The sequence below is a fragment of the Thunnus maccoyii genome, chromosome 18 (genome assembly GCF_910596095.1).
Source record: "Thunnus maccoyii chromosome 18, fThuMac1.1, whole genome shotgun sequence".
Lineage (NCBI taxonomy): Eukaryota > Metazoa > Chordata > Actinopteri > Scombriformes > Scombridae > Thunnus > Thunnus maccoyii.
In genome coordinates, this window is record NC_056550.1 from 22,270,429 (window position 1) to 22,285,516 (window position 15,088).

At 39.2% G+C, this 15,088-nt stretch overlaps 1 protein-coding gene across 1 annotated transcript; it reads right to left on the reverse strand.

Moving 5' to 3' along the window:
• Nucleotides 1-3,715: 3,715 nt before the first annotated feature.
• Nucleotides 3,716-14,030, reverse strand: st8sia6 (ST8 alpha-N-acetyl-neuraminide alpha-2,8-sialyltransferase 6). Its single transcript, XM_042394186.1, has 7 exons — nucleotides 13,370-14,030; nucleotides 10,676-10,741; nucleotides 9,447-9,521; nucleotides 9,020-9,164; nucleotides 5,582-5,694; nucleotides 5,368-5,460; nucleotides 3,716-5,280 (listed from the first exon to the last, which is right to left on the reverse strand). Exons 1-7 carry the CDS (start codon nucleotides 13,459-13,461, stop codon nucleotides 4,821-4,823), a joined length of 1,044 nt encoding a protein of 347 aa, XP_042250120.1. The 5' UTR covers nucleotides 13,462-14,030; the 3' UTR covers nucleotides 3,716-4,820.
• Nucleotides 14,031-15,088: the final 1,058 nt, after the last annotated feature.

A 15,088-nucleotide genomic window follows, 5' to 3' on the forward strand; every position in this document is an offset into this window, starting at 1 on the left:
AAGTGTAGGCTACAGTGACTTCATGACATAAAGAAAAAAAAGCCAGACTTTTCCTTGTATGTTACAGTATTAGTATTTAATGTATGTAGCAACCCTCTGGGCTGTATTTTGATAAACAATGTTATTCCTTTCCCAACATTGTCCTGAGATCTGTTGAACAGCTGTGTGTGTGGAGACAAACTGGCTAAAGAGATCATCTGGGAAATGGACAGGATGTAACAATTTACTCAAACCATTCCAAGCTTTGCACCACAGTAGCTTTCTAAACAAGCAGTCATTAATTTCATGACAGGGTAGCAAAACCTGAAAAGCTGGCATTTTCTGTCCTGTCTCATATGACAGATCTGCACCTTTCTCGCAGAATAGTGAAATAACTGAACAAACAATCGGGGGGGTTGTTCCCCCCCCCCCCCCGTGTGAGGTTGTGCTGTATATTCTAACATGGAAACAATGGGAAATAGGAGCCACTCTGATTGGTTTGTTTACCTACAGGCAATCCCAGCCAGCAGCAGACAGACATAAATCACCCAAGCATTTCAGTCAGCTCCTCTCCAAGCTGTTGACACCGGCTCCACTGACGCCAATGCTGATCCCAATAAGCCACAGGTGATTTACTGAGTTTCCCAGTCAGTCAGTCTCTTCCCCTGAAGGCCAATCAGTCCTAATTAAATGCTTCCCCAGGAGGAAAAGTTCCCCAAGTATTTGCTGTTGTTTGAATAGATGGAAACAAACTGTAAACAGAATTCAGCTGGAGATGCTTTGCAGTTAGTAAGCAAAGGCCACTAGAGGGCTACTTCCTGTCTGAAGAAGGTGCATTTATAGGAGATGCAGTCGGGGGACTAAAAGACCCCATCTGCTTAAAGTCTGCATGACTGCCAGCTTGGCCTTACAACTCAAAAACTATTCTAGGTTTTGTCGCTCAGATTGGTCTGTTTGTAGGGGAAAGTAAGGAATTCGGGCAGCTATCCAGGTCAAAAGAATTATCTTGTGGCACTGTTATTTATTTGTCTAGCCCTGTTCTCTTTTGTCTGTTGAGTGACTGAGAAAGAGAGCAAATGAAAAAGAAAAAGAGTGTGCTCATTGGAAAGAAATGGCTTGAAGAAATGGTTTATTTTCTCAGCATATTGTCGCTGTCCTGTGAAAACCGTGTTTCTCCGAAATGTGAGACTGTGGCTTTTTAAAGACGCACTACGAGCAAACACAGGAGGTGATGGTGTACTGGACTGCATTATATTAAAAAGTACTCCTAATATTTTGCCCCTCTCATGTATGTTAATGGAGTGGACAAACTATTTGGAACACTTTTCAGTATAATGCACTCCAGTACTCCACCACCACCCACTACAACCTCAACAATAAACATAAAGTAAAATTATCACCTTTCTGACAATGTCAACAAAAACTGAAACTAAAACCGTATAAGCTTCGTAGAAGTAGAATTCATGGCAGAGCTGTTGTACTGGATTACATTAGATTGCACAATTGTACTTAATGACCTGGCCGGTTTGTGTAGTGTAAAACCGAAAGCAGTTAAGAAGACATGGTCGTTGGAGGAAGGATTAATGAAATTACAATTGTGGGAAAAGGTTATTCAGGTGTGTCACAGCTTTTCACAGGTACAACAGGTTCTGTTTTATCAGGAATTCGTTAGGTTAAGAGTGATTAACAATGATGACATGGGAAATTCTTTTTCAGTTCTCTCTGTACTGAACATTCACATATAAAACAAAAGGTTGGGCACACTTCCTCATTTAGGGGAATAGGAGGGTGTGTTCATCCTTTTGTTTGTGCGTGTGTGTCCAAACTTTTGACTGGTACTGTATAAGTCTGATATAATCAGAGTCTTTTGAGGGTCTATTCATCAGGGATACCACAATGTCCACCAGAAGAAAGACTGTAGTGAGGCCGTGTTGTTTCCCTACATGTTTCTTATAGTCACCCATATGGGATGTGACAATAAAATTAGTGGTATAACCAGTACAAACTCTGAATCATACATGCATTTTGTGTGTTTGTGTGTTTTTCTATGCCTTTTGTAAAATGTACATATCTTTGAGTGCCATTCTGGTATCCCTTGGCAAATATGTTTGTTTTTTTTCATATTCTTTGATGAATACATTTGATTTGCATGTTAAAAGACCTATTTTCCTACAAAAAATAAATCAGAAACAAATATTGAATTAAGTCTCTGCATCTTTTTTTGGGGGGGGGGGGGGGGGGGGGGGGGGTAGCTGCATAATAGAAATAAAATGTCAGGAAATAAAAGGATTCCCAGTCTTGAAACGTTGAGTATTGTCCTGTTTTTGTTGTCAGTATGAGATGTATGAGATGTGTGAGCAGGGGGGTGTCTACAGTCCTATCAGGAGAATTAAAGTCGTGTGGGCTGATGCTGTGTCACTGGCAGGAACAACACAGGAGACTGAAGAGATGTCACTTCAGCTCATGTCAGCCATGTCATTTTGTTTGTCACTTTGGCAGTTCATTTGGTGACAGCTGAACTTCAGCTTGTGATGAGAGAACATCTGAGTCTGTGAGGCTTAAAATCACATTAATGCATTAAGACCTCAGTGTTTGTTCCAATTCGACACTGATTTTGAAAAATCACATTCAATAACATAAAATAACTTCCTCAGTACAGACTGAACCATGAAAAATGTTAAGAAATCATCCAGTGACACTTAGGAATTGAAAATATGACATGCATAAAGATGAATATGCGCCCTCACTCTCTTTTTCCACCGTGTGTCTGTCGTTATTAGTGACTTCGCAGCCAAAACTGCCTGGAGAAGAGACAACAAAAATGGAAATGGAAAGTATGTTTTTGTGATTCTCTGAAATAAAAAATTAAAAAAACTTTCCCTTGAGAGACTGGCCGTTGGGAATGTGCAGAGTGCTCCAGCTGGATGTACAATGAGGTCACTGCCGATATGAGCACTCTCTTGGATGGCAACTTGTGGCAGCGGGCTATTTTCTCTAAAAAGAAACAAACATTTCACTCCATTAATGGCCTAATTGGCCGGATGCACTAACCCAACGTGGATGTCATTTTAGAGACGGCGCACACAAGCTACCATTATCAATTTGTGGGCAAGGAATGAAGATAGGGACAAAAAACTGCTTCAGTGCTTTCCAAGGCTTCCCTGGTCTGTTTTTTCTTTAATCATCCAGATGTTTGCATGTCTGGTCTTCATGTAACGGTGGGATGCCCTCCAGCAGGGCACGCAGAAGAAACTTAGTGAACTGGAAGGTTCAGTAATGTATCGGCCACTGATATCACAGCTGTATGAAATATAGAAAAACATGAGGCCAAATAATAAAAAGAAATATAACAATGGATTCATTCATTTGCAAAAACAGTATACCAGCATACTATACATATATCTTACACCAGGTTCTAATTTGTACCAAACCGTAGCAAAAAAAAGATGAGAATCAATAGCTAATAAATCTCTATCCAGCCATGACATGAACACCGAGCACAAACTGTGCCCTAAAACTGGCCCCATGTGCTGTTTGTAAGTAGAAATACTGCATCCCAGTGACAAATCTTGGCAGGTTTGGGACACTTAATGGCTCAAAGACACTAAATCATGCAAACTGAGACGTCTAGGGGAAAAGCTTTTTTTTTTTTTTCCGTCTGGTTAGACAAGTGAACTCCACTCCAGCCAAAGAATACATACAAGTAACTTTCCTGAAAAATATTTATTAACTTCAGCTTCATTTTCCCTCTCACCTCGTGTTGTTTACAAAACAACAAAACAAAACAAAATTACAAAACATTCACAAAATTAACTCACCAGGAGTTCTCAAGTTTGGTCACCTACATCTCGTACATAATTTATCTCTATGACACCAAAAAGTCACTGTAAGACTTAAAAGTATGAGAGTGACTGGTAATACTCCCAGTTGAATAAGACCCTCACAAGTTTTGACTCAATGAGAAAAGATCTCCTGAATGTGTTTACAAGTGATATTATTTACCTGTTTAGTCCTTGCCTTCAACGCTCATTTATGGTCATCTGATAACCACAGCCTACAGAGTTGCAAGCATGATGGTTTCCAGTCAAGGCTTCTGGGAAACAACCCTTTACCCTTCCCTTGCACCACATCCACCAGCGTCAGTCAAACGGAATTAAAACAAGCGAGCAGAAATGATCCCATCCACTCCCAGCACCGGCTGTATATAACAATAGTGTGATCAGTATGTAAAGGTACCGTAATATTTTTCAAAGTGGTTAAATGTCTGATGTGCTTTTTAACAAAAATGTCAAAAAAGATTCTTTACATTCAATGTGCTGGTGCTTTCATAAGATGTTAGAGTTTTCACAGCCAGACAATCTTTGAGTAAAGGAGGTATTTGATTTTCTTAAAATTACATTCAGCTTGATCTAAAACTTCCCATGATCAATCAAATAAGGCACTACAATATAAACCCCCCACCAAGGCCTCACAAAGGCTTCCCAGTTAAATCAAAATAACTCCCTCTAGATTCCAGCTGGAACATTTGTAGTAATAAATACAGCTGTAAATACACTGCAAGACTGTTTGCAGGATTTTTACAGTCTTATGGTTGGTGCGTTTTGATTTCAGTGCAAATGTCTTGGTTGCTGATAGGCCAGCTTAGTATTAACTATAAGTTTCTGCATCCACCTTGCTTGGACCCAATTCCTCCATGTCATCATCCAAAATAGATACATCCATTCATTCAAAAGTTCATGAATGACTTCATGAGTGACTGGCTTCATCCAGAGGCTACAGAGAAGGCACTGTGCTCCTGAGCTGTCAGCTGTCCCCAGGTCTGAGAACTACTTTGCACATGGTCAACAATTTCCCAGGTGAAGTTTGAGCACGCCCTGAGTGTGCAGCTGCAGCAAAAGGTTAAACTCAGTAGGCATGGCGTGGATTGCCTTAGCCTTCATGTTATCATAGTAGTGATTAGTCAGGGAATAGAGTTCGTGTGGGTGATTACTAAAGGGCCAGAACCCATACAGTTGCACATTGTTACAGACTTCCAGTGCTATGCTAACCATCATCAAACCGGTGCTGAGCCGTCCTGCTTTTAGGCCCTGGCTGCGCCAGAAGGCAGCCAGACTCTGAAGGTACTCAGGGTTGAAGAAGACGGGACGAGTAGGGCTTTTAAAATCCTCAATGGCGTAGACGACCCGCAGGGACACAGGAGTATTGTGGCCAAAGGAAAAGGCGGGAAGGAGAAGCAGGGAGTTTCCGTAGGTTTGCAGACTCTCCACAAACGGACGGCGACGACCCATTAGAGCCCCATACCTGGGGAAAAAAACAGCATATGTGAAGTAACAAGAGAGGAGGAATATTACTTGATGACAATCGAATGAGATTCATTCGCTCGCTCACTTCTCAAAGAGGATGCTCGGGTTCGCTGTCACAAGATCAGTCTTCATGCCCACATGTTTCTCATAGCCATCTTTCAAAGGTGGTAGATTGCACCTGAACAAACAACAAAGAATAAACTGAAATGTTTATATGGAATTTCAACAGAGATGAGCATAATTTTTGTTGATTAATCGTCATCAGCATCTCAATTAACTACGCTGGACACCTGTCTCACCTCATAACAAACTGAGCTGAATCGATCGTCTTTCCACACTTGCTGTCGGTCAAGATCCCTCCGTTCCCGACAACAGCGCACGTGTCCCATGTTTTATTTAAGAAAGGATGCTCCTGAATTCAACAGACAAGGAATTACTATCATCAAACAAAATAAAGATATTGTATCTACTGTTTATGATATACTGTGCGTTGAAGACAAAAAACACGTTGAGGGAGGGACATCTATACATTTATTTTGATTAATTTTATTGTTACTATGGTTAGTAAGGATATATCAGCTGTTCCCTAAAAAATCAGGCAAAAGAAGGCTGCATTTCACAGCCATATTTGGCAAAGCCTTTAAAACAGGACAGGCCTGGTGAGACTGTTATGACATATTTGGTCTAAAAAGGCAGACTTCAGAGCCTGTGGATTGATACCCAGCACTGGAGTGAACACATTACTTATAATGTGATTCCTGAAACAAAATGTAGTCTCTTACGCTCAGATGTTAGACCTCATTGCAGGTTACTCAGGGCAGAACAAACATAGTACCACCAAAGACTCAGATGTTCAGTGCTATTATGGTTTTCACACTGATCATGAAAATGTAAATCGAGGTTTTAGCAACACTTTATTGTGGCCTGGGAATAGTTTGGATTTATACAGTGGTTAAATGTTTGACCGCACTGTTACCAAGACACATACCAAGAGCTTCAATGATATACATCATCTTCATCTTGTGCGTAAAACCAAATCAGCTACACACAAAACCTGAGAACGTTGAGAACATGTGCCATATACATGAGCAGTGAACTCTAACCAACGGTGGTTATCAGTCCTCTCTTGGCAACTGCCCCGGAGTCATGTCTTTCACTACTAAGTGGTAATACCTGCTGATGTCACCCTTCATAAAAGCTAACTCTGTTGTGCGTGAAAGCAAACATAAGATTCATTTACGGGTGAAGTAATTAAAGGTGTTGTTTCAATGTTTTATGGTGTGCTCTTTTGAACTGTCTGCTTGCCCAGACATGCAACAGGGGCATCAGGTGATAAAATAATATATGTAGTCTATATCTAGTTCATGTTCAGCTTTTTTATTTGGATGCGGGGGTGGGGCGAAAATATTACAGTGCTCAAGTCCATCTGTTCCCAGTTCCTTCATTTGGTGAATTGAGTGGCTTTTTTAAATTAATGTATTTAATTTACTATTTTATTACTATAAATAGTCTATAATAGTCAAAAATCAAATCTTCTCTCTCTCATCCTGATCTTGAGAAGGTCATACATGCTTTTAGGGCCCTTCTGGCTGTTCATATGTCACGGCTCAAGACTAGTGAGTAAATAAGTAAACTTTATTTATAAAGCGCCTTTCAACACCAGAGTTACAAGGTGCTGTACAATGCAAAAAGAAAAAAGAAAAATAAAATAGAAATGAAATAAAAAAAAACAATAAAACCATAAAAACTACACAGAGGGAAGACAGAGAAGATGGATACAACAATAAAAACTGCGAAAGAAACACAGAGTGCAATCACTGGTGATCAAAGGTGACCGGACTTTTTCAGTCAAGGCCACTCAGCTCTGGATCTCCCTGTCTGAAGATCTGAGGCTTGTAGAGTCAGTGACATCCTTTATTATAATTTCCATTATAATTATTTTTAATCTTATACCAGGGATATTTTATTCAAGTTTTATTTTTATTTTAATTGTCTGATTATATTGCTTAATTGTAGTACTTAAATGTTTTAACCATGTAAAGCACTTTGTAACATTATTTTGAAAAGTGCTGTAAAGTTTCTTCTTCTTCTTCTTCTTCTTCTTCTTCTTCTTCTTCTTCTTATTATTATTATTATTATTATTATTATTATTATTATTATCATTATTATTATTATTATTATCATTATTATTATTATTACCATCATTATTATTATTATTATTATTATTATTATATTAGTATAAATATATTATTTTGACATACTGGAGGAGGATATTGCAGTTTTTTTCTAAGTCAAATGTGACAAATTACACTTGTACTTTGTATTCACAGTTTTTATCGTCTTCTGTTGTTCAAAATCGATGCAATAAGGATGTGAACTGAACAGCAAGTTCAACAGTCAATATAACTGAGTGAACTCTCCAGATGGTGAAGAGACACGTGCATACTATAGCCATGATAAGAAATCTTTTCACAAGACAGAAGATAAAGAAGTGTCATGGCTCTTCACTCTGTGGCTCATAATCATATTTATTCTTATTTTGTAAAAAGCATTTAAATGAACAATTTTGGATAAAAAGCCGATTCAATGTCATTTCTGACTCTGAGTTTTGTTGGTTTCACTTTGTGTAGGAATATGTGTCCTGTGTTGTTTGTCTAGTTGTTGTAGTGTTTATGTTTTAATTGTGACCTGCCAAAGAACTGCCAAAAAATTTAAGCTAACTCTGTTTAATATTGTACATGGTCCCATATAAATAATAATAATAATTTTATCTAAAAAAAAATATGGTCCTGTGTCCATGTGTAATGCTACAGGCTTATGTCACAATGAAAGGTTGTCATTTGTCTTTTTTGAGCGGTTGCCACACTTCAAGAAAAAGCTTGGCAACTTTAATATATTACTTAATATATTACTTAAATATTACAATATTTAAGTAATTAATAATTAAAGGGTTCTTACTGTTTTGTGCAGCTCAGCATCTGATTCAGAGTTAATCCGGAAAAACTCAGTATGTCAAGTCGGAGATATTTATTTATTACCTAGTAATAAATTACTAGCATATACTGTAATTACTTAATAAATTACGAGGTATTTACAGTATCTGCTATTATGTTACTTATCAACCATTCATCAATTATAAAGTCATTATCGATTAATTCCTCTCTAGTTACATTAACAAAAATGATTTCACAGAGTTACTTTCTATTCTCACATTGTAAAATGTCCCTAAATGTGTGTTAAAGCATATGCTGGAGTCACCTTATATGAAACGTATATGAAAACATTTGAGTATAGATCAATAAGTCCTCCGTTCAAAACTGGGCAAACCAAAAGTTTTTCCCAAAATATTTTATATATTTTTAAAAAATTTTCATAACAAATTCTTAAAATGCAGAAGATAAATGTTTTCTTTGTTTTACACAACACAGACTTGCAGAATTAATAAACCTATAAAGCAACTGCTACAAGACACTACATTTGCTTTAAGCATGTTACATGATTGAACAACATGTATTTAGTGTTTGGGGCAAACAGAAAGAAGTGTGCGTCGCTCCGTTTAACACCAGCACCTTACCAAAAATAAACCAGTCTGTGTCATGTTTATCAAAGAGCCAACATGTGAGCGGACACATGACAAGCAGTGAAATAACCACTGTGGAACAACACTTGAGGAACAAGCAAGACACCAAGCAAGCAGCTGATGTTGTGATAATATTCATGAATGACGAGTAGCATACCTTTGCAAAGGTGCTGAAAATCTCAGAGTTCACCAGGAGGGTCCTTTTCTTTTCCCCGTCGTATACAAGCTTTGTTCCAATAGGAGTGTTGGCCTGGGTGATGATCGCCTTATCGAAGCCATTGCACTTGGTTCTCAGCTGAGATCTGGGGAACCACAAGGACTTTGTTAAATAGCAAAGCTGACTGACAGAACTGACTGAAAGCAGTCTTGGGTCCTCAGTAAAGACTCTCTGTCACCATAACTCAAATTACCTTATAAATGGTTATATTTAGAACAGTTGCATGTCAAGTTCCTCTATTGTAACACACATTTTTTATTTTCGCTTCTCCTTACATCTAGTTCTTCATCTTTCTACCAAAACAACATGGACACAAAGCTCACATGGACCTTTGTTTAAACCTTTGAGAAGATGTTGGCTTTTTTACCTAAACTTTTGGTAATTGTCCTCTTGCCTCCTCCAGGTTTGAGAGTAACTTTCTTTTACTTTGTTGATAATTGCCCTGTGACACACAGACACAGACACACACACACACACACACACACACACACACACAAACACACAGTCAAATTTGTAATCTCTGGTGGTTACATCACTTAAGTTGATGAAGACATAAACAAAAAGGTCACTTAAAGATCCCCTCCAGGCATGTATTAAAGGTAAAGTCAGTAATTCTAATTCAATACATTTTTTGTCAAATTCAGCAAATATCTCCTCATTGTCCGCCAGTTGTCCCTTCTGTGTGTTGAGTGGTTTTGAAGCTCAAAGTTGGTGGCTCCGGTCATCGCCATCTTGGCAGTGCCTGACTCCACCTAACTCCCCGCTAATCCAAAATGGGCAAAGAGGTGGAGCTGAGGTGGGCCGAATGAAGCCTGGTTGCTGAAACAAACCACCTAGCGGCTAGCAACCTGTCACTCAAAGCAGCCACATCCTTAATTATGCATAACTTTACGGCTTAATAAAATTCACACCCCGCAAAGTTGTTTGATTTTGTCATATTTCTCTTTTGGCCGTTGCCTTCACAATGGGTGCCCATGAATTTGGGGGGCGGAGCCTCTAAAGGAGCACAAAGAGAGTAGTATATTTGTTTAGGTGTATTGTTATATCAACAATCTTTCTGCGGAATGACTGACTCTACCTTTAAGACATATAAAAACACTCTGCTTGGAACAATAATGTGTGTCTGATATGTTTTTTCCACAAAATAAGACTTTAAAATCTTTAAAATGGCATTTACTTCCTCTCCCTCACTAAAAATTTTAGAATATATGAATATGCAAATATATTTCATCACAGAAGTTGAAGTGCCGGAGACAATATGTCTCCTACTTCATTGTAAAGTCCATTATCAGTGTTTGTGCACTGAAAGCTTCTAGTTTCCACATCACATTTGTGTGAGTTGCATACTGGACCATGATTGGCCTCCAAACTAGTTGTGATGCCATAAATCCTGCTCATAGGCCCGTCCTTTAAAATTGGATTTTCAACAAGCACAGAGAAACTTTCCCCTTTCACCAGATGAACATGAAAACAGCTTTCTAGTGTCAAAACTCTGCACTCTGCTCAAACAGCGACTCAACTGAAGCAACGATTAACAAAAAACACATTTTATGTGGAGGGGAACTTAAAAGAGAAACTACGAGTGTTAACTCTCACCTGCAGTCTTTACAAAGCTTGCCAGGGCTTTTTTTTTGAGGAGGTGGTTTGTAAGGTTCCACATCACTGTAGAAACACAAAGATGAGAAAAATGCAGAGGCCAGAACACAGACAATCGACTCTGATAGGGGCCCGCATTGTGTTGCGTTGGCTTCATGACTGTCTGTCTGTTATGTCAGCAAAGAAGAAAATCCTGTTCTGCACAGTTAGATCTGATGTGGGCATATTATTTGTTTTTTTTTTTATCTTATTCTAATTGACTCACAAAAAATGTAAACAGAAAAATAGAAAATACAGAATTCTGACAATTAATTAACAAAGAGGGTTAATTAATTGACAACCTTTCATTGTTTGAACCAAACCCTCTTCCCCACCCGTCAAACAATATCAGTCATAAACATTATTACTATCCTTCAATTCTCACTGTACTCACATCTTACAACACAGGTAACATACAAGTTTAATACTGTAGAGCAGCACTGACAGAAGAAGAAGACAACAATTACCAGTATTAACTTAATTCAAAAGGAGAGAAAAATAAAATTGAATAAAATAAAAATGGTGGATTGGATTGGATTGATTTTTATAGTGACATGAAGTACTTTTCCACTGGCACCCATGTTTCAGTGTATTCTGTCTCATTATTTTGCAGTCTAGAAGCTACCTTTTCTCACTTAGTGACTTCTACTGCAATACACATGGTGAAATGTGACAAACATTGGGTGAACATATCTATGGAAGCCCAGTATTAATGTCTAAATGATGTTTTGACCTATCATTAGGCCCTGCAGTGTGTATCTGCTAAGCTTCATACTGTAACAGGTAACACTATATTCTAGCTCAGACGTAATGTACCTTTATCTGCCCTTGAATCAGAGAATATAACATTGGTGGCATGTTTCCCAACTTGTACATTTACAATACTATCTACATCAAGTTATGCGACAGGCAGTTTTAGTTGAATGCTATTGCGCAAACGACACACCTAATGCACCTGTAAACCTGGTAGTGACGCGGACTTAATTTGGTGAAGGCATAAATAAAAAAAGTCACTTAAAGATCCTCTCCAGATATTTTTAAAGGTAAACTCAGCGATTATAATCCAATACACTTTTTGTCTGATTATTCTGCAGTCTTAAAAGCTACCTTTTCTTAATTAGTCATTTCTACTGCAATACACATGGTGAAATATGTTAAACGTTGGGTGAACATATCTATGGAAGCCCAGTATTCATGTCTAAATGATGTTTTGACCTATCATTAGGCTCTGCAGTTGGATCCACTGAGCTTCATACTGTAACCGGCAACACTATTCTCTAGTCCTGACCCAATGTACCTTTAACTGCCCTTGAATCAAAAGGTTGAACTTTGATGGCCCATGCACTCCATCGCATCCATTAGCATGGCATGCAGTTTCGCCTGAATGCCATGGTACGAACCACACCTGACACACCTATCAACCATTAAACCAACTTGAATATTAACCACAATATATTTATTTGTTTTCCAAGTTGCCTGGTTGTTGAAATGTACCAAGCTAATTACATTGCCTTGCTTATATCTGCTTTGGATATCTACCCATGATAATAACAGGCACAATAATAACTGACAGGAAGCTTCATTAAACCATGCCATCTTAACAAAGAAAAAAGTTGATTGATTGAGGAAGTTTGAGGAATGTAAGAATGCAGGTAAACCCACACGGTCATCAGGTTGTCACCCTCCCAATATCTGGTGTTTGTTATTTGCTGAGTTTGATCCGAGAAAGTTCAACAATGTATTCCAGCACTGCAAAACTAGCACCCTATTAACCTGCACATTCATCAATAAACACTGAAGCAAATAGAGTTTTGCATTCAGGGATTCTTATCGACTGAGGAAAGAGTGGCAGTAAAATTGTCAGCATTGCAAATCATAAATGAACAACCAGTGTACACAGACCTTTGTTACTGTTCCACACTTCAGCAATGTATCTACGTATGTCCATGGCAGTGTCTGTGGTCTGTGGTAGGCTGTGTTTTGCTTGTAAATACAGCTTATTCTCTTCCTGTTTTGTTACGTTTCTGACAAGAACATAAGAGCTAAGATTTTTTTTTAAAATCTGCCTGATTCCCATTCTTCACAGAGTCTTACACCTGTAGGACTATAAGACTGAAAATCCGACAACTTATGAGAGACTGCAAAAGAGCATTTCATTTCAGATTGGTGTTTTTATGCTTGCTCCTGTTCCAGCCTCTCCAATTCTATTTCAAGTGACTCTATAGATTCATTGTTTGGCTACGCAAACAAGGCTGTTTGCATAAAAAAAACAAGTACTTCCTCACTCAATGTTCTACACATAGAAAACATATGAACACTTCATAATAAGGGTACAAATCATACAGAAGTAATGCCAAACTAATGCATGACTCTCGTTACTTTATGTGATTAGTTGACACTTAATAGATAATCAATGAATGAATGTAAATTGGCAGGTAGTTAAGCATTACTTAAATATATGTTTTCTACCCTTATTATAACTTGTTACCAGAAAAACATATATAACATATATATAACATATTAACCTGTCAGTTATTCAGTTCATTTTCCAAAATTCTCTGCTAGTATCTTTACTTTTAAGAATGTGTAGTATTGTGAAATGAATCATGATATGAAAGCACAGATACAATAGGTGGTTGGGAAAGCGACACTTACTTGTCAAGTATGTACCAGGTGACAGTGGTCAGCAGGCTCCCCAAACAGAGGAGAATGAAGATCAAAGAGATATGTGAACTCAGTTCCCTCATACCTCTCCCTTCCTGCTAACTTCACCCACTCGCCCCCTCACCTTCTGTCCCTTTCTCTGCGTTGCTTCACCTTTCTAAACACCCGTTATCTCTTTTCTATCAACCTCCCTCTGTCGGCTCGTTCTCCTCTCGCTGTACCTTACACACGCTCTCTCTCTCTCTCTCTGAATGGTGTTAATCTTTTGCCTCTGTGCTTTCTTATGTTTCGTTTTATCCCTCCACCCCCCACCCCCCTCTTTCCTCCTGTCTGATTTGACTTTACTGTTTCTCTTCCTCCTTGGGTGAGTAAGACATGCCTCCTCAGTTATCAGCCTGACGGCTCGTTCTTGTTCTTGTTCAGGCAAATCCTCTGTCTTCTGTGCACCTCTACTTTGTCTTCCCTCTCTTTCTGTTTGTGTCCAGGTCAGCTTAGTTGAAATCGGTCTTTTGTTGCTCCACATCCTTCTTTAATCCTTGAGATGTCTCTTTGGACCACCCATCTTCCTTCTTCTGTCTCTCTTTTTCTCATGTGTTCCTCTCACACAAAAAAACTCACAATCCTACTTTTCAGTGTAGTCCCAAAGCTAAAGCTTCTTCTGTACTCCACCCCCTCCGTGGAGCCCCAGCCTTTCCTCTCGGCTTCTCCCTCCCTCCCCCAGCCATCCTCCGCCCACACCCCTTAAGCCCCTCTCCCCGTAACACAAAAAGGAGGCAGTAACATGAGTGCCCAGTACTGAATTAGCCTACAGTTTGCCTCTTGACTAGTGTGTGTGTGTGTGTGTCAGGAAACCAATGTGTTCCTCGTTTCTCAAACCAATGAGTGGCAGAGCAGGCAACGGGCACAGGCTTCCCATCCAATCATAGCAACTATTAATATCCCCCAAACTCTTACCTACAAGCACACAAGCCTCTTTTATTCCAATGTGAAACTTTGCCAGCCTTAACAACTACTCTCTGACAATAAAAGAGTGTTCCTCAGTTTGATAGGTGGGAGGGTGTTGGGGGCCAAGGAAGGGAAGTCTTCACCCAGCTGAGATGGGAACCTGGTTCTCACGCGGTAGCACTGCTGGCTGAAACAATGATGCAACGTAACAACCGGTGGAAATGACATGAGCAGAAAGCCTGAGGCAGCTAGACAGAGAAAGCAGAAGGCAGAGAGAGGTGGGTGAGTTGATGCCCAGGGGAGGCATAACTCATCCGTTGTTTGGCTTTCATTTGGGAGCTGTGAAGCCAGCTGTGATGGAAGGGGAATAAAAGCTTTGAGGAAATGTTAGAGTTATGGGGAATATATTGAGCGTATGGGGAGCATTTCTCAATAAATTCCCACAAACAGATGGCCACACCCAGTCGCCCTACATTTATCCCTCCTGATTTCGGTTTTGAGTGGAAAACTGCATGCTGAGCTCCTTCCCCTAAAGTCATAACGCCTTGTAACTCCATGCTGTGTAAGCTGAATTGTACCACAGCAGTCCCACCACCCCACACACAGAAAATCCATAACAACAGAGGCTTTGGAAAGTTTTTGTTTTGGCAGTCGTCAGGGTTTACAGTAACCTTGCCTCGTTGGGCTTGTTTGAGGTTGCTTTGCTGTGGCCAGACGAAAGACAGGGAATGATCAATAAAGAAGGTTTATGAAACTAATATCATC

Bases quoted from the DNA above. Each gene is read 5' to 3' on its own strand.
- st8sia6 (XM_042394186.1), bottom strand. From the start codon at position 13,461: ATGAGGGAACTGAGTTCACATATCTCTTTGATCTTCATTCTCCTCTGT. The intron at 10,742-13,369 runs GTAAGTGTCGCT...GTGTTTCTACAG, and splicing joins ACCTGGTACATACTTGACAA to TGATGTGGAACCTTACAAAC. The intron at 9,522-10,675 runs GTGAGAGTTAAC...TGTGTGTCACAG, and splicing joins AAGCTTTGTAAAGACTGCAG to GGCAATTATCAACAAAGTAA.